Source organism: Trichomycterus rosablanca, chromosome 25 (genome assembly GCF_030014385.1).
Source record: "Trichomycterus rosablanca isolate fTriRos1 chromosome 25, fTriRos1.hap1, whole genome shotgun sequence".
Taxonomy (NCBI): Eukaryota; Metazoa; Chordata; class Actinopteri; order Siluriformes; family Trichomycteridae; genus Trichomycterus; species Trichomycterus rosablanca.
In genome coordinates this window covers 5,721,070-5,747,940 of record NC_086012.1, presented here as the reverse complement: position 1 = coordinate 5,747,940, position 26,871 = coordinate 5,721,070, and the positions used below count along the sequence as shown (strand labels likewise).

At 41.1% G+C, this 26,871-nt stretch overlaps 4 protein-coding genes across 6 annotated transcripts in view; 3 read left to right on the top strand and 1 right to left on the bottom strand.

Moving 5' to 3' along the window:
* brwd1 (bromodomain and WD repeat domain containing 1) overlaps nucleotides 1–2,728 on the top strand; it is a 41,819-nt gene extending 39,091 nt beyond the window's left edge. For both annotated transcript variants that reach the window (XM_062987304.1, XM_062987303.1), the window contains one exon: nucleotides 182–2,728. In XM_062987304.1, coding sequence (XP_062843374.1) covers nucleotides 182–1,464 — 1,283 coding nt within the window. In that variant the 3' untranslated portion in view covers nucleotides 1,465–2,728. The remainder of the gene's footprint in view (nucleotides 1–181) is intronic.
* Nucleotides 2,729–5,479: 2,751 nt separating this feature from the next.
* rbp2a (retinol binding protein 2a, cellular) lies at nucleotides 5,480–8,262 on the top strand. 2 transcript variants are annotated; one of them, XM_062987642.1, is made up of 5 exons: nucleotides 5,480–5,509; nucleotides 5,819–5,938; nucleotides 6,227–6,405; nucleotides 7,937–8,038; nucleotides 8,133–8,262. In XM_062987642.1, exons 2-5 carry the CDS (start codon nucleotides 5,866–5,868, stop codon nucleotides 8,184–8,186), a joined length of 408 nt encoding a protein of 135 aa, XP_062843712.1. In that variant the 5' UTR covers nucleotides 5,480–5,509; nucleotides 5,819–5,865; the 3' UTR covers nucleotides 8,187–8,262. The 2 variants fall into 2 exon arrangements, with proteins under 2 accessions (XP_062843712.1, XP_062843711.1); XM_062987641.1 differs by having other exon boundaries at nucleotides 5,481–5,509; nucleotides 5,787–5,938.
* Nucleotides 8,263–14,102: 5,840 nt separating this feature from the next.
* mrps22 (mitochondrial ribosomal protein S22) lies at nucleotides 14,103–20,857 on the bottom strand. Its single transcript, XM_062987785.1, has 8 exons — nucleotides 20,733–20,857; nucleotides 19,724–19,881; nucleotides 17,007–17,171; nucleotides 16,149–16,292; nucleotides 15,978–16,061; nucleotides 15,741–15,886; nucleotides 15,152–15,260; nucleotides 14,103–14,345 (listed from the first exon to the last, which is right to left on the bottom strand). Exons 1-8 carry the CDS (start codon nucleotides 20,848–20,850, stop codon nucleotides 14,256–14,258), a joined length of 1,014 nt encoding a protein of 337 aa, XP_062843855.1. The 5' UTR covers nucleotides 20,851–20,857; the 3' UTR covers nucleotides 14,103–14,255.
* A 3,433-nt stretch (nucleotides 20,858–24,290) lies between these two features.
* On the top strand, nucleotides 24,291–26,531 carry fitm1l (fat storage inducing transmembrane protein 1, like). Its single transcript, XM_062988036.1, has 2 exons — nucleotides 24,291–24,469; nucleotides 25,828–26,531. Exons 1-2 carry the CDS (start codon nucleotides 24,291–24,293, stop codon nucleotides 26,453–26,455), a joined length of 807 nt encoding a protein of 268 aa, XP_062844106.1. The 3' UTR covers nucleotides 26,456–26,531.
* The last annotated feature ends 340 nt before the right edge of the window (nucleotides 26,532–26,871 follow it).

Genomic DNA, 26,871 nt, shown 5'->3' with positions numbered 1-26,871 from the left:
ATGTGAGGTGAATTGGAGATCCAAAATTGTCCATGGCTGTGTTTGAGCTGTAATTACTGTGTAACCAGTAATCACTTGTGTCCTGTCATTAACGTGTTAAAATTCTAATAAATAAATCAAACGTTCACGTTCAACAGTATCACGTTGACTTACTAATTACAGTTCCATATTTTCCTTTCAGATGAATCCTCACAGATTAATGGGCGTGGCAAAAGAGACGACCACGAACAGAGTGCAAAGAGCAGCTATAAAGACGGCGTCAATGAAAGTACAGACAACGAAGACGTCGTTAGCACAAAAAGGCCCTGTAGAAAAACTGCAGCAATCGCAGCCAGTAAAATCAAACAGTTTAACGAAAGCGATCAGGAAGAAGACGATGATCAATACACGAATGATGAATCGACTTCACCTGAGAAGGCTGTGAAGCATCTTCATCAGAATGGACAAAGGTTTGGTACAAAGAACCGCCAGTCGCCTGATGAAATTAAAGTCAAAGCAAAGCGACAGAAACGAGCGTCCACGTCAAAAGCTGTAGAAAGTTCAGATGATGAAAGTGATTTAGGTATGAACTCAGAGGATGAAAAAAACTGGGGGAATCAGAGCAGCAGTGAAGAAGAAACCCTGAGTATGAAAAGGTCACGCAAAAAGAACGAAGTCAGAAGACTTGAAAGTGTTGTTGAAAGCTGTAATACTTCTGATTCTGAAAGTCATAGTGAAGTAAAAGTGACAAACAGGAGACATAAAAGAAAAGAGGACGTTTTCTCTGACGAATGGCAAAACGGTGACGTAACAGACAACAGCAAGAAATCGTCTACTAAAGGACGAGCCCTGAAAAAGAAGAAATACATTACAGACTCTGAAGAGGAGAGTAATTCTACTGGGGGGGATTCTACACACTCTACAAATGACAACAGCCCTATTAATCACACGAAAGAAGCCACCAAACGATGCACGACCCAGCGTTCAGGAGACTCCGCGTTAAAAAGGAAGCGCATCACGTCTGCTTCCGATTCTGAAGACGGTAAAGAGAGCGCCAGTATTAAAAACAAGGCTTTGAACAGGAGGAGGAAGCAGGTTCCAGACAGCGATTCTGGAAATGAACGGAAAGAGCGCAGGCCATCACGCGAGCGCCAACATTCCAGGACCGATCGCTTCGAAAGAGCCGATCGGAGAGGTAAACGGCGGACGAAGAAGCGAAAGCGCAGCAGCAGCAGCAGTGAGACCGAAGCCAGCCCGGAAAGCCGGGGTTCTAGCGACGAGTCGCCGTCCTGCAGCCCGGGGTCGCGAAGCCGTCCGAAGCGCTGTGCCGCGGACAAGCCGAGGAGCCGAAACCGAGGCGGCAGGCGTCATGACGGATCGACTTCTGATACGGAGAGGGATGGTTTCAGGAAGCGCCGGCAGGTCACCCGCATTCAGACCCGAAACCTTGGCAGACAGACGGTGAATTACAGAGACTGTGAATAAGTGACGACTGATCGGGCTATGCAAGCCAAGGCACACTAACCAGAGACCTCAAGACACTTGATTGTTTCAAAACGAGTATTAGCACTGGAGTTTTCTACCTACTGTGAATGAAATTCAGGGATATTTTGTGTTTTTTGTTAGGATGGGGAAGATTTGGTTTTGCACTGTGCTCAAAAGTATTTGGACACCAGATCATGACCATCATGATTGTGACATTTATACAGATCCCTCGTAGCAGCCACTCTCCTGAGAAGTTTTGTGAGCCCATTCAGTCAAAAAGGCATTAGTAAATCTGGGCACCGATGTTGCTCAAGAAAGCCTCAGTTGATCTTCCAGTTCATTCCAAAGCTGTTCAGTGGGGCTGAGGTCAGGGCTCTGTGCCACTGGAGGAAGAAAAATCGAGCCTTCCCAAAACTTGGAAGCATATCGTTTCCTTTATATCATCGATTTATTACTTCTGTTAGTCGTTATTATGCCTGAAACACATGAATTGAATAATGGTGTCCCAATAGTTTTGTCCACATAGTGTATAAATTATAGCTATGAAATTTGAACCCAGACCCTTTTTTTATTTTTCCTTCCTTTTTTATTTTTTATTTGATTGGGTTAACAAGTGACTTTCGAGGCGCATTTCTGTGCTGTCTTAATAAACCTCCTGCTGAAGCATATTTCGCAGGTTTGCACTAATGACACACTGTGATAGTGTTTCATACACTAGTTCCTTTCTCGACACTCAGGGGTCAACCGGTTTACCATTTTCAACCTGTATTTTCCCATCCAGGGTCGGTTTCATTGAATGTAACCGACGTCTGTTCTACTTTGAGTTCAATTTTTTCATTATTAAAACATCTGTATTGTGTTTGTAGTAATGATTGTTAGTGTGTTCTAGTTTTTTTTTCAGTGTTTTTTTCTTTCATTTATTTCTATCTGCATCTTTTCCGGATTCTTTGAAAATCACACGGCAAAATGTTGAATATTTGAATACACTCGTCATGCATTTCCTTGCATTAAATTCAAACGCATTGTTTTTCCATGAACTGCAAATGTTTGCCAAGTACGGGGCATTAAAAACCAGTACTTGTAAGAACGCTGTGCTTTCTCATATTGGGAAGATGCCTCGGTGACCTGTTATGTATTTTTCGTATGAATTAATTTTCTGGACTTTGAAACAAATCTTTTGTACCCTGTTTATTGAAGTGTTGGAGCTTATGAAACAGCTGTAATGACATGAAGAACAATGTTCACAATAAATGCTAGAAGCAGATTCCGGGTAAATTCGTGGTTAATTTGATTAAATAGACAAATACGAGGGTTCTTCAAAAGGTTTCCGCACTTTTTTAACTCTAAACTGTCGCCTCACAGCAAGAAGGTCCGGGTCCTTTCTGTGTGGAGTTTGCAGGTTCTCCCAGAGTCTGCGTGGGTTTCCTCCGGGAGCTTCCGTTTCCTCCCACAGTCCAAAGATGTGCAAGTGAGGGGAACTGGAGACACTAAATTGTCCATGACTGTGTTCGATATAACCTTGTGAACTGATTAACCTTGTGTAATGAGTAACTACTGTTCCTGTCATGAATGTACCCCAAGCTTTTTTTTTTCCAGCGTTGTACCAACTTTTTAATGCCATCAGTAAAAAAATGCTTTTGGTTGAGGGTGTAGCCACGGATGCACCGCTGTTTCACATCATCACCACATGAATCTTCTTCCCCTTAAAGCCTCTTTCCCTCGTATTTACATAAGATTGCGTAAAACTTTTAGTATTTAATGGGGACTTTGAATTCAAATACACCGATCAACCATAATATTAAAACCACCTTGTTTCTACACTCACTGTCCATTTTATCAGCTCCACTTAACATATACAGTGTATCACAAAAGTGAGTACACCCCTCACATTTCTGCAAATATTTCATTATATCTTTTCATGGGACAACACTATAGACATGAAACTTGGATATAACTTAGAGTAGTCAGTGTACAGCTTGTATAGCAGTGTAGATTTACTGTCTTCTGAAAATAACTCAACACACAGACATTAATGTTTAAATAGCTGCAACATAAGTGAGTACACCCCACAGTGAACATGTCCAAATTGTGCCCAAATGTGTCGTTGTCCCTCCCTGGTGTCATGTGTCAAGGTCCCAGGTGTAAATGGGGAGCAGGGCTGTTAAATTTGGTGTTTTGGGTACAATTCTCTCATACTGGCCACTGGATATTCAACATGGCACCTCATGGCAAAGAACTCTCTGAGGATGTGAGAAATAGAATTGTTGCTCTCCACAAAGATGGCCTGGGCTATAAGAAGATTGCTAACACCCTGAAACTGAGCTACAGCATGGTGGCCAAGGTCATACAGCGGTTTTCCAGGACAGGTTCCACTCGGAACAGGCTTCGCCAGGGTCGACCAAAGAAGTCGAGTCCACGTGTTCGGCGTCATATCCAGAGGTTGGCTTTAAAAAATAGACACATGAGTGCTGCCAGCATTGCTGCAGAGGTTGAAGACGTGGGAGGTCAGCCTGTCAGTGCTCAGACCATACGCCGCACACTGCATCAACTCGGTCTGCATGGTCGTCATCCCAGAAGGAAGCTGATGCACAAGAAAGACCGCAAACAGTTTGCTGAAGACAAGCAGTCCAAGAACATGGATTACTGGAATGCCCTGTGGTCTGACGAGACCAAGATAAACTTGTTTGGCTCAGATGGTGTCCAGCATGTGTGGCGGCGCCCTGGTGAGAAGTACCAAGACAACTGTATCTTGCCTACAGTCAAGCATGGTGGTGGTAGCATCATGGTCTTGGGCTGCATGAGTGTTGCTGGCACTGGAGAGCTGTGGTTCATTGAGGGAAACATGAATTCCAACATGTACTGTGACATTCTGAAACAGAGCATGATCCCCTCCCTTCGAAAACTGGGCCTCATGGCAGTTTTCCAACAAGATAACGACCCCAAACACAACCTCCAAGATGACAACTGCCTTGCTGAGAAAGCTGAAGGTAAAGGTGATGGACTAAACCCAATTGAGCACCTGTGGCGCATCCTCAAGTGGAAGGTGGAGGAGTTCAAGGTGTCTAACATCCACCAGCTCCGTGATGTCATCATGGAGGAGTGGAAGAGGATTCCAGTAGCAACCTGTGCAGCTCTGGTGAATTCCATGCCCAGGAGGGTTAAGGCAGTGCTGGATAATAATGGTGGTCACACAAAATATTGACACTTTGGGCACAATTTGGACATGTTCACTGTGGGGTGTACTCACTTATGTTGCCAGCTATTTAGACATTAATGGCTGTGTGTTGAGTTATTTTCAGAAGACAGTAAATCTACACTGCTATACAAGTTGTACACTGACTACTCTAAGTTATATCCAAGTTTTATTTCTATAGTGTTGTCCCATAAAAAGATATAATAAAATATTTGCAGAAATGTGAGGGGTGTACTCACTTTTGTGATACACTGTAGAAGCACTTTGTAGTTCTACAATTACTGACTGTAGTCCATCTGTTTCTCTACATACTGTTTTAGCCTGCTTTCATGCTGTTCTTCAATGGTCAGTTGACCCCCACAGAACCACTACAGAGCAGGTATTATTTGGGTGGTGGATCATTCTCAGCACTGCAGTGACACTGACATGGTGGTGGTGTGTTAGTGTGTGTTGAACAGGATGAAAGCAGTCTAAAAAAAGTATGTAGAGAAACAGATGGACTACAATCAGTAATTGTAGAACTACATAGTGCTTCTATATGGTAAGTGGAGCTGATAAAATGGACAGTGAGTGTAGAAACAAGGAGGTGGTTTTAATACTATGGCTGATCAGTGTATAAGCATTGTTGTTAATTTGATAAGATTTATATTTATAGCATTTAGCATTCACCCTTGTATGAAAGTGAGTTCAGTTGCGTGTATTATATTCTGTCACAATTATAGGTTGCACAATCGTGGCGACTTGGCAGCGGTGGAGCCTGAATCAGCAAGAATCTGTGATTTCTTAAGTCTCTTGAACTTGTTTAAACTGAATGTTGCAGAAAGAAATGCGTGTTTCTGCGCTCGTCTCTGGGTAGGTGACTTGGAATTTAAATTCTAAACATTGATTGAAGCTTTAGGAAAAGATACAATTATTTCATCCTCAATTGGGTAGCACTGGTAAGTATCTGTAAATTGTGCGGTTTGGACTAGCAAAATGTGGAAGAATTATGAGAGATAATGAGTTCAAAGTATAAAGAATAAGAATCCAGTGCTTACTTAAGCACTATAGTTAGATGCATTGTGTAAGACTTATCATTTATGATACAGAGCCTTATCAATTGAGCTTTGACATTCAAGTCTGTTTAAAGGAGTATAAAGGAGATTCTTACACCCCATCCAGCCTCTCACTTCTTTCTGACTGAGACGGACACAACGTTGCAAGCTACAATGCCGGCCGACTATAACGGAAAATGGGAGATGATCAGCAATGAGAACTTTGAGGATTATATGAAGGCTTTGGGTAAGTGCTTTACTGATTACGGTGTAATTTGTCCTTTTATAATATAATAAATGTTGTGCAGTGTTGGGAATTTTATGAACAATCACTGAAATAATCAATGTTTTACTAAAGTATATTAATTTTATATTTTAGTCTTTTGTTAGAACTTAATGTCCAAGAAAATTCTGACAGTTTGATCAATATTAATTGTTATACAGTATAATATTACCAGTAGTTTATATCTAATTTTACTAATTGAATACATTTACAGTTAAAGACTTTGATGTAGTTGTATCTTCTCTTTATCAGACATAGACTTTGCCACACGGAAGATTGCTGCACACCTCTCGCAGACCAAAATATTAGTGCAAGACGGAGATAAATTTGAAACCAAAACTCTCAGCACTTTTAGAAATTACGAGGTCAACTTCACCGTCGGACAGGAATTCGAGGAGCACACTAAAGGCCTGGACAACAGAGTGGTCAAGGCATGGACGAATTTTTCTGTATTTCGTCCTGATACTGTATTAATACTGTGTCTCTGTGAGATTCTCTAAAATGCAAACAAATATTATATTTACTTTGAACTTTACGTTCTACAATTACTGACTGTAGTCCATCTATTTCCCTGCATGCTTTGTTAGCCCCCTTTCATGCTGTTCTTCAATGGTCAGGACCACCACAGAGCAGGTATTATTTAGGTGGTGGATCATTCTCAGCACTGCACCGACACTGACATGGTGGTGGTGTATTAGTGTAGTTAGTGTGAGCTGGTATGAGTGGATAAGACACAGCAGCGCTGCTGGAGTTTTTAAACACCTCACTGTCACTGCTGGACTGAGAGTAGTCCACCAACCAAAAATATCCAGTGGGCAGCGTCCTGTGACCACTGATGAAGGTCTACAAGATGACCAACTCAAACAGCAGCAATAGATGAGCGATAGATAAAGATAATAGATAAAGTCTCTGACTTTACATCTACAGGGTGGACCAACTAGGTAGGAGTGTCTAAAAGAGTGGACAGTGAGTGGACACGGTATTTAAAAACTCCACTCATACCAGCACAACACACACTAACACACCACCACCATGTCATTGTCACTGCAGTGCTGAGAATAACCCACCACCTAAATAATACCTGCTCTGTAGTGGTCCTGGGAGAGTCCTGACCATTGAAGAACAGCATGAAAGGGGGCTAACAAAGCATGCAGAGAAACAGATGGACTACAGTCAGTAATTGTAGAACTACAAAGTGCCTCTATATGGTAAGTGAAGCTGATAAAATGGACAGTAGTGTAGAAAGGTTTTAATGTTATGGCTATATATTTACCACACACACCTCATGCCAACTGTCAAGCATGGTGATATATAGATGATGATTTTGGGCTTGTTTTGCGGCCACAGCACCTGAGACACGTCCATGAATGGGTAAAAAAGAAACAAGGTGTTGGAATAGCCAAGTTAGGACCTCAGTCTCATTGAAATGGTGTGGCTGGATGTTGAGTGTTGTAAAGACTGTTACCTCTGTTGACTGTGTTTCCCAGAATGATGTGATTTTACATGTGTACTTGTTTTTTGCCACTTGATTTCTGATGTTGGTTGCTACAGTTTGAAACCTGATGCATGTTTGTTGTATTCTTAGGTTATTTATAGGTTTAGGTTTAACATCATTTTTGCTCAGTAAATACCTAATGCACGACTGAATTGTAATATTTCCGGCTGTATAACCTTGGACTTAAGTTCACACGTTGTAAAGGCCAGTACTTAGTGGTCTGTGATTTATAGCCATATATGAGATAGCCTTATGACCTCACGTACAAGTTCAAGCATAGAAAAAAGAAACTTGAACTTATATGTGAGGTTAAAATGCTTGTTTGTTAATACACCTGCTAACCAGCTACATATAGTATAAATAATGCCAATATATGCAAAGAATACCATGTTTCATCAGTGTTATGCATGTATATCATTATACTGTACATATGCTTTTGTCATTATATTACATTTTTTCTCCTACAGACTCTTGTGACCTGGGACGGAGATAAACTTGTGTGTGTTCAGAAAGGGGAGAAAGCAAATCGAGGCTGGAAGCAGTGGATTGAAGGAGACCTTCTGCATTTGGTAAATTATCAATTTACAATGTATTCGCAACAGTCCAAAGATCATCATTGTGTGTATATCTTTTTTAATCACCGCCCTTTCTTATCAATATTAGGAGATTACCTGCCTTGACAAAGTCTGCCATCAGATCTTCAAGAAGAAGGATTAACCCTGAATATCCACGGATTATGGTGGATTTTATGTTGCCATGTGAAGATATACATATGCGTTTTTAATAAAGTACTGTCCCCAAAGTAATGTGAAGTGTGTCTTTTAATTGTGGGTCATCATGTGATTAATAAGTTTAACTAATTTACAATTCAGACAAACAGTGTGGCGACATCGCTTTTTTAATATATATTTTAATTGAATTTTATTGTCATGTTTACAGTACATACTTTGGTTACATTCATGACAGGACAGGTACATCAGTTCAAGTCTTTAATTATGGACAATTTAGTGTCTCCAGTTGACCTCACTTGCACGTCTTTGGACTGTGGGAGGAAACCGGAGCTCCCGGAGGAAAACCCACGCAGACACGGGGAGAACATGCAAACCCCACACAGAAAGGACCCAGACGACCCACCGTGCCGCCCGTTTGAGATTTTAACTCAAGTTTGGTTTTGTTTGTCTTGGACTTGTTCATGTGCTTTGGACCGTTGTCTTATTGCACAACTCGACTGCACCTGACCTTCATATCATGGACTGATAACTAGACTAAACCATTACTGACTGAACTCTGATACAATGATAAAAAATCTCAACTATAAAGCATGAAACGGTACACGGTAAAGTACGCTAGCTCACCAGAGTTGGGGTTTCGAATACATCGTATCGAATCTCGGCTCTGCCTTTCCGACTGGGCTGGGCGGCAGCATGAACAACGATTGGCTGTTGTTCAGGGTTAGAGGGTAAGAGAGTCGGATCACAGGTCCTCATGACTGGTGCGACTGCGGCCCCTGCTGGCCGACTGATGGCGCCTGCACAGGGCTGAAGAATAATGCTGATGGGGGTGTGGCCCTCCGTACACAGTGCCCGTCAAGTGTATGAACTCGACTCGTGTAGGTGAAAAATGCAGTCTGTACTGACTGTAGGTGCCGGAGGACACGACTAGACTGGGGAATAAAAATTGGGGGGGGAAAGTGGGAAAAATTATATAAAAACAAAAAAAATCCTAAATATAAAGTATAATGTTTAACATGATGTTTTTTGTAATTATTATTTTTTATTTAGAAATATGGTCACTTTGTTTACAAGACAAAAACAATGTGTTAAATGTGTATTAAAATATTAAGTCCAGACCTTCAGGGTAAGAGAAAATACAGTTATTTACTTAATTATAAACAAAAAAGTCAATCTCCATGTCTTAAAACAGAATGGATCTTGTGAAAATGTTAGCAATAACAAAGTTTATAACAAAGTGAATCACGGTCTGAAACGACTCTTCAAACGAATCATTCATTGGAATCGAATCAGGGAGCTGTGCTGTTCACCTGCTGCCTAATATATCCCACCCACTAACAGGTGCCTTGATGAAGAGATAATCATCACCTGTCTGGTCATAATGTTATGCATAGTCGGTGTACATTTGGTCTCAGTTTGAAGAAGGGAACTCAGGTAAGGAATGGTTATGATTTTATGCTGCTGTGTGGTTGATCTGGGTCGCGGTGCGGTGCTGCTGTTTACCGTGCGCTATTACTTTGCAATTATAGCAAAGCATGATTAAATATTCAACTTTGATGCTCATTTGTTTGAAATAAAACAGACAGCATATTGTGAGTTGTGGTTGTTTGATATGCATATTGTCAGTATGAATACAAATACAGCCTGTAATAATACAAAATATAAACACATTAGTCAGAATTGATCAGAACTACAGTGTTTTGTGTTTTTAAGATTACCTGTGAACCAAATAAGCTTTTACTTTTACTTAAGTATGTTTTGTATTAAAAATTGTAATTCATTACATTTTAAATAAGATCCGTTACTGAGTAATAACAACGCAAAAAAAAATCGCGTCTGGGAAACTGCTGCAGTAAATTCTGCGATGGGGAGTTGGATCTTTTGGCTCGGTTCCTTTTAAAGAGCCGCGTATATATATATATATAACGACTCCCAGAAGCGCGACTCGGTTCCTTTGTTTCATTTTAAAGGGCCGATCAATAGAATCGAATCATTCTACGACACATCACTGGTGGTTATACAGTTTGAAAAAGTTTTATGGGACTAAAATGACACATTACACACCCCTAAATGTTTTAAATGTTGTATCAACATGTTTTTTCTATTATATTTGAATTAAAAACAACTATTGTGAGATTTATATCCAATTAACGTTTACTCCGAGTACATTTTTACTTTTTACTTGAGTAGATTTTTAGACTAGTAACTTTACTCATACTTAAGTAAAAATTCATTAAAGTAATAGTACTTTTACTTAAGTACAATATTTTAGTACTCTTTCCACCTCTGGTCATATCATATCTCCCTAGGATAAAGCGGTGGTAAAACAGTTAAAAAGTATTGTCGCTGGCCTGCTGTTATTATTACCCACACCAGAGGGCGACATAGAGGCTACCTTATTTAACCCCCTTGCATTTTAACACGAATTTAGCAGGTATTATCTCAGACCTGGGCATTGTACGGCCCGCGGGCCACATCCGGCCCGCGAGACATCCCCAATTGGCCCGCGTGAGGTTCGTGGCAATTAAAAATTAGATGTAAATAAATGTACATCAAACATGCAATATAACGTTGACGAGAGCGCTGTGTCTTTAAATATCCGTACGTTTTGATTTGCGTGTGCGCGTGTGTGCGCGTGTGTATCAGCTTCACTTGCGAACAGAACTGAGTGTGACTGACGGTGGAGTTTTTAACAAGACACGAACTTCTGAATAGTTTATTTACTAAAGTCAGGTGTAACGCTGGTTAAGGATCAGAATTTAGGCTCTAAATCGCTGTACTACACAGAAACATAAGAACATGAACGATGCGGAGCGTCACACCTGAAGCTTCACTAACTAAACTGCAAAAGCAACAAAGACTGTTTTATAAAGTTTAACACGTCCAGAACTGAAGCAGTCAGGACCAGCTCTGTGATTTTAAACATAATATTAAACAATAACAAAGGACTGAAAAACAAATGAGGTAATTAGACTCAAAACAAAATAGTGTAAAGTTTAAAAACCTGCACATTTTGTTCACATTTGTTTTTGCATTTGTTTGTTTAAATAGTAAAATCATGTTGATGTTTTTACTCTGCATACTTCTAATTTTCTAAATGTAACATCAAAACATTAACAGCTTATTAGAACTGTACAATTCACTGCTTTTCATAAAGAGTGGACAGTTGTAGCCTAGTGATTAAGGTACTGGACTAGTAATCAGAAGGTTGCTGGTTCAAGCCCCACCACTGCCAGGTTGCTGCTGTTGGGCCCTTGAGCAAGTCCCTTAACCCTTAATTGCTCAGACTGTATACTGTCACTGTATTGTAAATCGCTTTGGATAAATGCATCTGCTAAATGCTGAAAATGTAATGTAAATGTAAATAAAAAGATAAAATTAATATTGAGCAGAATTAAGTTCACCTTATTGGTCCGGCCCTCCACAACAGTCCGAGTTTCTTATGTGGCCCCTTGGAAAATTTAATTGCCCACCCCTGTATTATCTGGTATCAGCGGCGCCGTCATGTGGGCTTATACAACCCCTGGCAAAAATTATGGAATCACCACTCTTGGAAGATGTTCTTTCAATTGTTTAATTTTGTAGAAAAAAAAGAAATCACAGACATGCCACAAAACTATCATTTCTCAAACTGTCAACCCTCTGGCTTTAAGAAACAATAAAAAAAGAAACAAATATAATAGTTGTGGTCAGTCACAATTGCTTTTTTTTAGATCAAGTAGAGGAAAAAAATATGGAATCACTGAAATCTGAGGAAAAAATTATGGAATCATTAGAAAACACTGCACCATTATTACTTTGTTGCACCACCTCTGGCTTTTATAATGGTTTAAACTCTCTGAGGCATGGAGTTAACTAATGACAAACAGTATTCTTCATCAATCTGCCTTCAACTGTCTCTTGCTGTTGCCAGATCAGCTTTTCAGGTTGGAACCTTGTCATTGACCATTTTCTTCAATTTCCACCAGAGATTTTCAAATGGATTGAGATCCGGACTATTTGCAGGCCATGCCATTGACATTATATGTTTTCTTGAAGGAAAGTTTTCACGTCCTTTGCCCTATGGCAAGATGCATTATCATCTTGAAAAATGAAGTCATCATCACCAAACATCCTTTCAACTGATGGAATAAGAAAAGCGTCCAAAATTTCAATGTGGACTTTGGCATTTATTGAAGACCATCTCCCCTGTGCCTTTACCCGACATGCAGGCCCATATCATCAACAACTGTGGAAATTAACATGTTTTCTTTAGGCAGTTATCTTCATAAATTTCATTGGACAGACACCAAACAAAAGTTCCAGCATCATCACCTTGCCCAATGCAGATTCGCGATTCATCACTGAAGATCACTTTTATCCAGTCACCCACAGTCCACGATTGCTTTTCTTTAGCCTACTTTAACCTTGTTCTTTTCTTTTTAGGTGTTAATGATGGCTTTTGTTTGGCTTTTCTGTATGTAAATCCCATTTCTTTTAGGTGATTTCTTACAGTTCAGTCACAGACATTGACTCCACTTTCCGGCCACTTGTTTCTCATTTGTTTTGTTGTGCATTTTCTGTTTTCAAGACATATTGCTTTGTTTTCTATCTTGATGCTTTGATGTCTTACTTGGTCTACCAGTATGCTTCCCTTTTACAACCTTCCCATTTTGTTTGTACTTGGTCCAGATTTTAAACACAGCTTACTGGGAACAACCAACATCTTTTGCGACATTCCACAATGATTTATCTTCTTGAAGGAGTTTTATAATCCTCTCATTTGTTTCAACTGACATATCTTGTGTTGGAACCATAATTCATGACAATCTGCTTTGTGCAACAGCTCTCCGAGGTGTGAGCACTCTTTTTAAACTGAAGAATAATTAGCAAATCTAATCTGCTGCAGATGTTTTGTTTTTAAACTGCAAATTACAGAGTGATTCCATAATTTTTTCCTCAGATTAGAGTGATTCCATATTTTTTTCCTCTACTTGATCTAAAAAAAGCAATTGTGACTGACCACAACTATTATATTTGTTTCTTTTTTTTATTGTTTCTTAATGCCAGAAGGTTGACATTTTGAAAAATGATAGTTTTGTGGCATGTCTGTGATTTCTTTTTTTTCTACAAAATTAAACAATTGAAAGAACATCTTCCAAGAGTGGTGATTCCATAATATTTGCCAGGGGTTGTAAAATCGCTGGGGGCGCCACTGACTGGTATAAACGATTTATTTGCTTAGATTTGTATTTGCTGGGGCCCTGACGGTTTTATCAGCTCCACTTACCATATAGAAGCACTTTGTAGTTCTACAATTACTGACTGTAGTCCATCTGTTTCTCTGCACACTTTGTTAGCCCCCTTTCATGCTGTTCTTTAATGGTCAGATAGGTATTATTTGGGTGGTGGATCATTCTCAGCACTGCAGTGACACTGACATGGTGCTGGTATGAGTAGATCAGACACAGCAATGCTGCTGGAGTTTTTAAATAGTGTCCACTCACTGTCCACTCTATTAGACACTCCTACCTAGTTGGTCCACCCTGTAGATGTAAAGTCAGAGACGATCGCTCATCTATTGCTGCTGTTTGAGTCGGTCATCTTCTAGACCTTCATCTGGATATTTTTGGTTGGTGGACTATTCTCAGTCCAGCAGGGACAGTGAGGTGTTTAAAAAATCAGTCGGCACTGCTGTGTCTGATCCACTCATGCCAGCACAACACACACTAACACACCACCACTATGTCAGTGTCACTGCAGTGCTGAGAATGATCCACCACCTAAATAATACCTATCTGACCAGCATGAAAGGGGGCTAACAAAGTGTGCAGAGAAACAGATGGACTACAGTCAGTAATTGTAGATCTACAAAGTGCTTCTGAAAATTATTCACAGGTTTTCACATCCTTAATTATATACATTATAGATTTTAGATAGCTGCAACTTTATTAACAGTTTTTTAAGAACGAAATGTCATGTTCTACCACATCAGCTCATATCTTGGTGTATGTTGTTGCAATATTTAAAGCATGTACAGTATGTAACAAAATTCAATATTCAATTCAATTTCCATCTAAGCAGATGCTTTTTCAGGTGCCTGTTCATAACTCTGCAAAGCCAGCTTTATTAATCCAGGTCTTTGTGATTCACAATCAACATAGACCTAAAAAAACAGAGACATAAGAGAAAGTTAGGAGGTAACCTTTTAATGTACAAGGGTTAAATTCCACCTCCTTGTTTCTACACTCACTGTCCATTTTATCAGCTCCACTTACCATATAGAAGGACTTTGTAGTTCTACAATTACTGACTGTAGTCTATCTATTTCTCTACATGCTTTGTTACCCCCTTTCAGGCTGTGCTTCAATGGTCAGGACCACCACAGAGCAGGTATTATTCAGGTGGTGGATCATTCTCAGCTCTGCAGTGACACTGACATGGTGGTGGTGTGTTAGTGTGTGTTGTGCTGGTATGAGTGGATCAGACACAGCAGCGCTGCTGGAGTTTTTAATACACCTCACTGTCACTGCTGGACTGAGAATAGTCCACCAACCAAAAATATCCAGCCAACAGCGCCCCGTGGGCAGCGTCCTGTGACCGCTGATGAAGGTCTAGAAGATGACCGACTCAAACAGCAGCAATAGATGAGCGATCGTCTCTGACTTTACATCTACAAGGTGGAGCAACTAGGTAGGAGTGTCTATTTAAAACCAGCACAACACACACTAACACACCACCACCATGTCAGTGTCACTGCAGCGCTGAGCATCATCCACCATAAATAATACCTGCTCTGTGGGGGTCCTGGGTGAAAGCAGGTTGAAAAAGTATGTAGAGAAATAGACGGACTACAGTCAGTAATCGTAGAACTACAAAGTGCTTCTTTATGGTAAGTGGAGCTGATAAAATGGACAATGTGTTTAGAAACGAGGAGGTGGTCATAATAATATGCCTGATCGGTGTAATTACCTTAAGCAGGTCAATACCGGTGGCCGTTTGGCTCTGAGATTGTATAGCGGAGTCACTTTGTGGATGCACCAGATTAAACAGATGCACCAAATTTACAGCATCCTGTAGCCTGAAACAATAGCATGAGTGTTAAATAAATGTAGAATCCAAACAGTTAAGAATAGTATAAACACAAGAACAAGAACATCTGGATTGGAACAGATGATCCAGACAAATTAGAATTTCAGCACCGGTCAGCTGGGCCCCCAGGCAGACAAAATTTGGCCACTAGTCTGCTGTGTGGGAAAGGACTAAAGGACTGTACTATAAAGGGTGTGGGGTGTTCGTCGCTGTGTAAGGACCCTGGTAAGTAGCCTAAGGCGCCTGTACAGATGTGGAGGAACGCAGAGATCAGAGCGAGATTGATGTACAGCTGAATAATAAGAGGGACGGTGGACTGAGGATGTGTCTGGCAAATATACCCTCCTCAGACATGATCAGGGTCCTCAGCAGCGGAAGACTCATCAGCTGCGCTAAAATGGGAAGAAAAGGGGAGAACATGCATAATAAATAAAAAAGTAAATGATTAGTAATCTTTTCTTACACCCACCCATCTTTCTGCAGAAATTCTGCCAGCAGTCCGTCGATTCTACGGGTGTCGATCAGGTACCAAACAAGACCCCCGAAAAAGCATGTGGATCTAAGCAGCTCATATTTCTCATGCTTTACAATGTCCTCGTAGGTCAGCGCATGCACCTGTAGACACATTTTAACAAATTAATCTCACCGGTTTGCACGTAGTGTCACTTTATTCATGAGTTTGTTAAAACATTACAGCCTCTGGTACCTTCTTAAATTCTGCAGAGTCTGGTTCAAACTGGACAAGACAGTAGTGCAGAACATCCTCATGTCTGTACTGATCAAACACGATCTGTATAATGAGAAATAAAGAATAAAAAAGAAGTTATTCGTGCTGATCATGGTTTAAAATGAAATGATGATTCTTTATACACAGTACCTTGAGGTTTTCTTCTTTAAAGATAGGTGGCACGGTGAGCTTGCGGCCTTCCCTTGGGAAGTAAACTTGTACGAGTCGGTCTCTCTCCTCCCATGATGCTTTTCTCAACGTCCCACTTGGCTCTCTCACGACGATAAACCTCTCCTAATAAATAAGGACAGAATGATATCTCAGTTTCAGATTAAATGGCACTCTTGTTCTACAATTACTGACTGTAATCCATCTGTTTCTCTGCATGCTTCGTTAGCCCCCTTTCATGTTGTTCTTCAATGGTCAGGACCCCCACAGGACCACCACAGAGCAGGTATTATTTAGGTGGTGGATCATTCTCGGCACTGCAGTGACACTGACACGGTGGTGGTGTGTTAGTGTGTGTTGTGCTGGTATGAGTGGAGTTTTTAAATACCGTGTCCACTCACTGTCCACTCTATTAGACACTCCTACCTAGTAGCACCTTGTAGATGTAAAGTCAGAGACGATCGCTCATCTATTGCTGCTGTTTCAGTCGGTCATCTTCTAGACCTTCATCAGTGGTCACAGGACGCTGCCCACGGGGTGCTGTTGGCTGGATATTTTTGGTTGGTGGACTATTCACAGTCCAGCAGTGACAGTGAGGTGTTAAAAAACTCTTACCAGCACAACACACACTAACACACCACCACCATGTCAGTGTTACTGTAGTGCTGGGAATGATCCGCCAACTAAATAATATCTGCTCTGTGGTGGTCCTGACCATTGAAGAACAGCATGAAAGGGGGCTAACAAAGCATGCAGAGAAACAGATGGACTACAGTCAGTAATTGTAGAACTACAAAGTGCTTCTATATGGTAAGTGGAGCTGATAAAATGCGCACTTACTCTGTGTGGGATGTTGTAGGTAATGTCAGTGAAGACGTATTTGGCCGTGTCCATGCCTTCAAGTATTTTATCTTCAGACAGAACGTCCTCGATGGGTTTCCTTTCTGGTAAGACCGGAGGCATCTCTAACAACGTCTGGGCGTGTTCCTCTGCCTTATACACTGCCTATGTATGCACACAAACACACGTACAGTGTATCACAAAAGTGAGTACACCCCTCACATTTCTGCAAATATTTCATTATATCTTTTCATGGGACAACACTATAGACATGAAACTTGGATATAACTTAGAGTAGTCAGTGTACAGCTTGTATAGCAGTGTAGATTTACTGTCTTCTGAAAATAACTCAACACACAGCCATTAATGTCTAAATAGCTGGCAACATAAGTGAGTACACCCCACAGTGAACATGTCCAAATTGTGCCCAAATGTGTCGTTGTCCCTCCCTGGTGTCATGTGTCAAGGTCCCAGGTGTAAATGGGGAGCAGGGCTGTTAAATTTGGTGTTTTGGGTACAATTCTCTCATACTGGCCACTGGATATTCAACATGGCACCTCATGGCAAAGAACTCTCTGAGGATGTGAGAAATAGAATTGTTGCTCTCCACAAAGATGGCCTGGGCTATAAGAAGATTGCTAACACCCTGAAACTGCTACAGCATGGTGGCCAAGGTCATACAGCGGTTTTCCAGGACAGGTTCCACTTGGAACAGGCTTCGCCAGGGTCGACCAAAGAAGTTGAGTCCACGTGTTCGACGTCATATCCAGAGGTTGGCTTTAAAAAATAGACACATGAGTGCTGCCAGCATTGCTGCAGAGGTTGAAGACGTGGGAGGTCAGCCTGTCAGTGCTCAGACCATACGCCGCACACTGCATCAACTCGGTCTGCATGGTCGTCATCCCAGAAGGAAGCTGACGCACAAGAAAGCCCGCAAACAGTTTGCTGAAGACAAGCAGTCCAAGAACATGGATTACTGGAATGCCCTGTGGTCTGACGAGACCAAGATAAACTTGTTTGGCTCAGATGGTGTCCAGCATGTGTGGCGGCGCCCTGGTGAGAAGTACCAAGACAACTGTATCTTGCCTACAATCAAGCATGGTGGTGGTAGCATCATGGTCTTGGGCTGCATGAGTGTTGCTGGCACTGGGGAGCTGTGGTTCGTTGAGGGAAACATGAATTCCAACATGTACTGTGACATTCTGAAACAGAGCATGATTCCCTCCCTTCGAAAACTAACCCCAAACACAACCTCCAAGATGACAACTGCCTTGCTGAGGAAGCTGAAGGTAAAGGTGATGGACTAAACCCAATTGAGCACCTGTGGCGCATCCTCAAGTGGAAGGTGGAGGAGTTCAAGGTGTCTAACATCCACCAGCTCCGTGATGTCATCATGGAGGAGTGGAAGAGGATTCCAGTAGCAACCTGTGCAGCTCTGGTGAATTCCATGCCCAAGAGGGTTAAGGCAGTGCTGGATAATAATGGTGGTCACACAAAATATTGACACTTTGGGCACAATTTGGACATGTTCACTGTGGGGTGTACTCACTTATGTTGCCAGCCATTTAGACATTAATGGCTGTGTGTTGAGTTATTTTCAGAAGACAGTAAATCTACACTGCTATACAAGTTGTACACTGACTACTCTAAGTTATATCCAAGTTTTATTTCTATAGTGTTGTCCCATGAAAAGATATAATAAAATATTTGCAGAAATGTGAGGGGTGTACTCACTTTTGTGATACACTGTATATCTAAAACACAGCACACATTTCATCCACATTCATATTTGTACAGCTGTTGGCAACATTTAACAAACATTTTTAAAAGACAAGCATATCCTGGCAGTCTTGAAATTTCAATTACAACACAGTTTATGGTCTATTAGACTCCTTCACCTCAATCGGCTGCTTTTAATAGCCATTAACAAGCTTCTGGTACAACTCTGGATGGCCAAGGCACCAATTTGACTTTTCACTACACAGTGCACATTATTTTATTTATGCATCTTCTCCCCTTTTTCGTTAGCGCGTCCAATTGCCCGATTGCATCATGCTCCCTCTCCACCAATGCCGATCCCCGCTCTGATTGAGGAGAACGAACCTAACCCACGCCCCCTTTGACATGTGGGCAGCGTACCGTATGCATCTCATCACCTACACTTTGACGAGTGCAGTGCAGTGCAGCTCAGCCCTGTGTACGGAGGGACACACCCTGAGAGAACTCTTTTCTCATCTCTGTGCAGGCGCCATCAATCAGCCAGCAGAGGTCGTACTTGCATTAGTTATGAGAGAGACCCATATCCGGCTTAATCCCGCCCATATCGGAACAACAGGCCAATCGATGTTTATGTGGCCGCTCAGCCCAGCCGGCTATACGTCGCCACCTGACGGGCCGAGACTATTTTGGGGACTTTTGAGGAAATCGTTTTACTTTCTTTAACAAAATGGTTTAGGTACAGTTTTGTTGTGTTTAAACATATTTATGATTTTTGAGACAAGTAAAATCATTGTTTCATCTGAGTAGGTAATTGGGATATCATGCCACAAATCCAAATTATGGTTATAAACTTTGTTGATGTATTTTTGGCTGCTGTAACACTCTGATTTACCCCATGGGGATTAATACAGGAATCTTATCTTGTCCTATCTTAATACCAAAATAGTACAGTGTGTAAAGATAAGGGCTGTAAAAAGAAAATGCTGAAGAACTGATACCTCCTTTAACTGATGATCCGTCATAAGTTTATACTTTGGTGGTTTTAGCTCCTGCTTGACTGGCCGAAACACTTTATACAAGTCCAGCCCTGTGATTCTGGTCAAAATGTCCTGAACTTCAGGGTCTGTGAACTCCCTTTTCTTGACACTCTCTGGTTCTTAACATACAGGATGAGAACAAAAATGTAGTTAAAATGGTATTATAACAAGCCATGAAGATAAACATGTTAACATACACCGATCTTAACGTGGCTTTATGTACTAAAAGAACGAAACCCACGTGGACACGGGGAGAACATGCAAACTTTACACAGAAACTACCCAGAACGTTTCACCCGGGAATCCAACCCTTAACATAGCAGGCCTCAGTATTGTCCTGTTTGACATTTAGAATGCAAAAACAAAAAAGCTAGTATGTTAAAAAGACTGACAAAAACGATGAGGGCGGCACGGTGGCTAAGTGGGTAGCACTGTCACCTCACAGCAAGAAAGTCCGGATCCTCTCTGTGTGGAGTTTGCATGTTCTCCCCGTGCCTGCGTGGGTTTCCTCCGGGTGCTCCGGTTTCCTCCCACAGTCCAAAGATATGCAAGTGAGGTGAACTGGAGATACAACATTGTCCATGACTGTGTTCGATATAACCTTGTGAACTTGATGAAAAGTTCCTGTCATGAATGTAACCAAAGTGTAAAACATGACGTTAAAATCCTAATAAATAAACAAACAAACAATGACGTCATAAACTCGATATTAATAATTTAATTATACCAATACTTTAATTTATGCTATATGATGTTATGTTAATATTAATTATAAAACAAGGCTTAAATATTAGAATAGGGTTAGAACATAGTTAAAAAGTAAATGTAAATAATAATTGAATTATTTATTTTATGCCTATATGTGACGTAAAGGTTTACAGACACTGTTATTGATGTCAGGTCAGTAACCACACGTGACATTTATTAATGTTAAATATCATTATTAAAGTTGTAAATAATGTTTACTTACTGTCGAAGGTGGAACAAAACAAGCGCTTAGCACCACGTAAATTAAATCGTGCATTATAGTTGACATTATTGATTCTACCACAAGATCTCAAGCACAGAGTCGCGACGGACGCAGCCATGTTCGACTAGTTCTTCTTCTTCCTCAGTAGATGTGATGGGATTGAGGAATATACCGCCACCTAACGACACCGGGCGTGATTACCCCGATGTTCATTCACTCACTTTCTAAGCCGTTTATCCTAATCACAGACATCCCAAGTTGCAAAAACTCATTTCAGGGAGGTACCCCCGGACCTCGACCCCGACCCCGACCCGCCAAGCCCAAAACACATTAACACATTAACACATTAATGTACCCTACATAGTGCACTAGATAGTGTGAAAGATAATAGATTTATGTTCCCTACATAGTGCACTAGATTGTATATTAGAAAAGAATTTATGTTCCTTACTTAGTGCACTAGATAGTAGTTTGTTTGTTTATTAGGATTTTAACGTAATTTTTTTTACACCTTGGTTACATTCATGACAGAACCAGTAGTTATTCATTACACAAGATTAATCAGTTCTATCGAACTCAGTCATGGACAATTTAGTGTCTCCAATTCACCTCACTTGCATGTCTTTGAACTGTGGGAGGAAACCGGAGCACCGGAGTAAACCCACGCGGACACGGGGAGAACATGCAAACTCCACACAGAAAGGACCCGGACCACCCCACCTGGGGATCGAACCCAGCACCTTCTTGCTGTGAGGCGACAGTGCTACCCACTTAGCCACCATGCCGCCCACTAGATAATAGACTTATGTTTCTTACATAATGCTTTAGGTAGTGTATTAGTTAATGGATTTAGGTTCCCTACATAGTGCACTAGATAGTATTTTAGATATGAATTTATGTTCCCTACGTAGTGCACTAGATAGTGAATTAGACAATTGGTTTATGTTCCCTACACAGTGCGCTAGATTGTATATCAGATCACGGATTTATGTTCCCTACATAGTGCACTAGAAAGTATAACTAGATGATGATTTATGTTCCCTACATAGTGCACTAGACAGTATATTAGACAATTGATTTATGTTCCCTACACAGTGCGCTAGATTGTATATCAGATAACGGATTTAATACGCGATCGGGAAAAAAGTCTGTGTCGCCTGCGTGCACGAGTGTGTGTGTGCGCGCGCTCTTGGCCGCTGGTTCTAGATTTCGGGAGATTTTATCTGACTTGCGGGCATCAGGGAGCCGCTATGTATATGCGGGAGACTCCCGGAACTTCCGGGAGACTTGGGATGTCTGTAATCAGGGTCGCGGTGGGGGTGGGGGTGCTGTGCAAGTCACACAGAAACACGCTGGATGTGGCTCCAATCCATTGCAGGGCAGACACACATACAAACACATTCAAATGTTAACACACACACACACACACACACACACACAGACACACACACACACACACACACACACACACACACACACAGACACACACACACACACACACACACACACACACACAGACACACACACACACACACACACACAGACACACACACAGGCTAAGTGGGTAGCACTGTCGCCTCACCGCAAGAAGGTCCTGGGTTCAATCCCTGGGTCCTTTCTGTGTGGAGTTTGCAAACAAGCAAACACACACAAACCTAATGGCAATTTTAGTATCTCCAATTAACCTGACTGCAAATCTTTGGACTGTGGGAGGCAACCAGAGCACCCAGAGGAAACCCCTCCACCTGGGAATAGAACCCAGGACCTTTTTGCTGTAAAGGTGACATTACTACCCACCAATCCTCCAATCTTGCTTGATACGAGACTGCTGTTAAAGATTTACATTTTCAGCATTTAGCAGATGCTTTTATCAAAAGCGACTTACAATTGTGACTGAATACAGTCACATATGGACCTTGCGCAGGGGTCCTACAGTGGTGGTGGTGGTGGGGCTTGAACCGACAACTAGTTCAGCATCTTAACCACTGATCTACCACTACCCACAACAGTCCTTATTTGCTGGTTGCTGTTGCCTGATTTTCCCCCCTACCATGACAGATGTTGGCTTTTGCAGCTTTCGCTCATATCAGTCTGGATGGTCCTTTTCATTTTAGTCACTGAGGACTCATCTGACCACAGAACACATCCTCCCTGGTTTTACTGTATAGAATAGATGTACAGCTTTTTTTGTATATTTGAGTTTCGGGTTGTGTTTCTTGATGCTGCGATCGACTGTGTTAAGTCACAACAGTTTTCTGAAGTACTTCCGAGCCCATCTGGCTGAATTTATCACAGTAGGATGATAGTTTCTTACACAATGTTGTCTAAGGGTCTCTTTTTTAGAACTCTTTTGTTAAGACCTTAAAATGGTTCATTTATGAGTGACGGTTGGTGTAATAATAAGTATTTTAAAAAATTTTCTCTTTAAATTTATTAGATATATTACATGGAGCAGGCTTACTTGGGTAGTGTAGCTGTAAATAATTATGTTCTCCATTTTTGGAGAAGCTCTCTGAACTACACATTAAAGCAATCTCTCATTAGCATTATTTGTTACACCCGGGGGCACCTTTTTTAAAAGAGTACCCAAGACACAGCTTTGGACTGAATGGCTGGCGGAGATTCTTTCAAACGCATTGCAGTGCAGGAGTGCAGGTTTTTTTTGCTTCTGTAATGTGGTCACCTGTATATTCTATTTTCTCCCCACCCTGTGACAATTTTACGTCTATGATGATTGCATGATATGCACACCCAAAGCTTTCTTATTACACATTATACCCCAAAGTACTCAGCTTATAGCATCATAGTGAAATGTTAGAAGTGTACAGGATTGCATATTTTAAAAGGTGGTTAATAAAAGCAGCTGTAAATTGTAATGACATTTCCACTGTCGGACAATGACAGACAGTTAACGGCCAAGTGTAGGGGCAGTACTGACTGATAGAAGCAGTTGGATCTAAGAATAGCGTGCTGGTCAGAGAAATACTGGACACAAGGCATTGACTAAACATAGTAACATGAAGCTTTGGTTGGTGAGGATGGCATTTAAGCAGAACTATTTGCTGATTTTTTTGTTATTAAATTAAATGATTTGATTTAATTAATGTTCTGCCAATGGTGTGCTGCAGCTTTGCTTTTATAATTATTTGTGATTTATAAGTAGTGCTGGTTGAAGTAGTGTGTGTGTGTGGGTGTGTGTGAAGGTGACAGGTTTTTTTTTTGTTACTGCTAGTCCTAACAGAATGTCAAAGGAGAACTAGTAGATGTTTTTCCTCTTATAAAAGACTAGTTTGAAGGTGAATATACTGTCATTTGGACACTAGACACTATAATAATAATAAACGGTAAGAAAACAGCTTTACCAATCATATTATATATAAACTATATTTATAAGGCTTGTTCAAATATGTATGGACCCATGTAAAAAAAGTTTGTTATTTGTTACTGAATAGATCTAAGATTTCACCCTATTATTAAATTTTATACATATTTACTGGCATCTTTCCTCTTACAGGACAAAAAAGGGAAAAATCAGCCTGTCATACTTCAGTGTCACAAATGTTTCTCAACTCGATCCTTGTCATCTTTACGGACTTTACTGCTAGACTACTGGGCAATGCGTTCTTTCGACGTCATTTCCATCTGTTTCTGTCAGCCATGGTCATATTTGGACCTTTTCTGAATGTATGGGTGTCTCACTACAGCATTTTTGCAAGAAGAAGTCATTTTCTCTACAGGTGAGTTGAAGATATTTACATACACATACATACACTAAACAGCCATAATATCAAAACCACCTCCTTGTTTCTACACTCACTGTCCATTTTATCAGCTCCACTTACCATATAGAAGCACTTTGTAGTTCTACAATTACTGACTGTAGTCCATCTGTTTCTCTACATACCTTTTTAGCCCCCTTTCATGCTGCTCTTCAATGGTCAGGACCCCCACAGGACCACCACAGAGCCATTATTATTTAGGTGGTGGATCATTCTCAGCACTGCAGTGACTCTGACATGGTGGTTTTTAAATACCGTGTCCACTCACTGTCCACTCTATTAGACACTCCTACCTAGTTGGTCCACTTTGTAGATGTAAAGTCAGAGACGATCGCTCATCTATTGCTGCTGTTTGAGTCGGTCATCTTTGAGACCTTCATCAGTGGTCACAGGACGCTGCCCACGGGGCGCTGTTAGCTGGATATATTTTTGGTTGATGGACTATTCTCAGTCCTGCAGTGACAGTGAGGTGTTTAAAAACTCCATCAGAATAATAAAATAATAATACCTGCTCTGTAGTGGTCCTGTGGGGTCCTGACCATTAAAGAACAGTCAAATTAGTCTGTTAAACCAATGAAATACAAAGCATTTGTTTTGTTTTGTGTATTACTGGCCACCCTAGCCACCAGTAATACATTACAGCACATACAGTATGTAATATAGGGGTTATACATATGTATAAAGGGCTAATAAGGCCCTGGCACATAAAAAGGTGTACAAAGTCTGAGCCTGCGTTTCGTGTAACCATGCCTATGAAATAAATAATGGTCAAGAAAACACAGTGGTTGTCACAAAGCTGCTCTTCATTTGGGAACAGCTAAAAGGAGAGCGGGGAAACAGGCTGGTTGGAGACTATTTTGGTTGTGACTCTGTCTGTCTGTCTATAACTAGCTCTTGTTCGTTTGATTTAAGCTATCCTGTTTGTGAGCCTGATCCTGTTTGATCCTGTTTGTTAGCTTCAGCAGCCTATTTGTTAGCCTGTTCAGTCTTGTTAGTCCATGTTAGCCTGTTTAGTTTAGTTAGCTGTTGTAATCCTGTTTAGTCTGGTTAGCCTGTTTAGTCTGTTTTGCTTGTTTTGTCTGATTAGTCTGTTTAGTCCTTGTTAGTCTGCGTGTGTGTCCGCCCCTCTCTGTCTTGGCCTAGCCCCGGCGTGACAGTGGTGTTAATGGAAAGACATCACAGTTTTCCACAAAGGAGGTCTTACACTTATACAGGGAGTTCAAATACATTTTACAACCTGTAAATGTAAAAGATGTATTGTTAATTATTTGCAATACATTTAGTAATCAGTATATTTCTCTGCTTTTCAATTTCAGGATTTTTCTACGCTCAGGCTGGGGTTGGACATGTATCTTTGTAGGCTCCTTCGTGTTCCTACTTTCTCTCACTGTGAGGCGCTCTTTAAGGCTTGCCCTGCAGCACCTCTCCCGGCTGGTTGTAGCTGCTGGGCTGTGGTTGTGCTTTTGTAAGCTGGTAAGCCTACTGGAGAATGCCACAGGAAGTTGCTATGAGCCCCTCAGTTCGACTGAGTCCGCCAATGAAGAGGGCAAGCCGATGTTACTTTTACGGGAGGGTCAAACCAAGGCTATTTGCATCGGCTCCGGCATGCTCTGGCGAGGATACGAGGTCTCCGAGGACATATTTCTGCTCTGTATGTGCTGCCTATTGCTGGCTGAAGAGACAGCGGTGTTTGGGCCTTATCTAAACCTGGGTGGGATGCCTGGCGCACCCCTGCGCATTCTGTTCTTGTTTTGCGTCCTCTTGCTAAGCCTGTGGTTGTTTCTGCTTTTCTGTCTACTGGCTTATTTTCCGCAGTTCCCAAATCAGCTCTTAGGAGGGGCTTTAGGTTGCCTTAGTTGGAGGGCAACATACCAGGGCTGGTTCTGTTTGGGACCAAGCTGGTGCTGCCCTGGAAAGCCTGGTGTGGGACTACTGAAAACCTAGGGATGAAGTAGGGGAACATTTGTTACTGCTATTTAAACACAGTAGACCCTTGACTTATGAATTTTAATTGGTTCCGAAGGGCTGTTCTTAAGTCAAAATGTTCGTTAGTTAAACCTATTTTTCCCCATAAGAAATAATGTAAATAGAATTAATCCGTGCCAGACCTCCCAACCCCCCCCTTTACCTAACCCTTCTAATGTCTTAAATGGTCTTTTTTGTTACAGATCTTAAATTATAGAACAGACATTACTGTAATAAACAATAATAAACAACAATACACAATAGTACTGTACATAAAACACATCACATTTCAGTACAGTACGAGTGCTTTACTATACACCATAATTCATTTCCTTCTTTTTATATTAAATGTATCTACCAGAAACAACTCTCACATTTCTCTATTATTGCCTTCT

Excerpts from the sequence above, each read along its gene's own strand:
- rbp2a (XM_062987641.1), top strand. The coding sequence starts at position 5,484 with ATGCGTGTTTCTGCGCTCGTCTCTGG. Across the intron at positions 5,939-6,226 it reads GGATTATATGAAGGCTTTGG|ACATAGACTTTGCCACACGG; the intron begins GTAAGTGCTTTA and ends TCTCTTTATCAG. Across the intron at positions 8,039-8,132 it reads AAGGAGACCTTCTGCATTTG|GAGATTACCTGCCTTGACAA; the intron begins GTAAATTATCAA and ends TATCAATATTAG.
- mrps22 (XM_062987785.1), bottom strand. The coding sequence starts at position 20,850 with ATGGCTGCGTCCGTCGCGACTCTGTGCTTGAGATCTTGTGGTAGAATC. Across the intron at positions 19,882-20,732 it reads GTTTTGTTCCACCTTCGACA|AACCAGAGAGTGTCAAGAAA; the intron begins GTAAGTAAACAT and ends CTGTATGTTAAG. Across the intron at positions 16,062-16,148 it reads TTAAAGAAGAAAACCTCAAG|ATCGTGTTTGATCAGTACAG; the intron begins GTACTGTGTATA and ends CTCATTATACAG.
- fitm1l (XM_062988036.1), top strand. The coding sequence starts at position 24,291 with ATGTTTCTCAACTCGATCCTTGTCATCTTTACGGACTTTACTGCTAGA. Across the intron at positions 24,470-25,827 it reads AGAAGTCATTTTCTCTACAG|GATTTTTCTACGCTCAGGCT; the intron begins GTGAGTTGAAGA and ends TTTCAATTTCAG.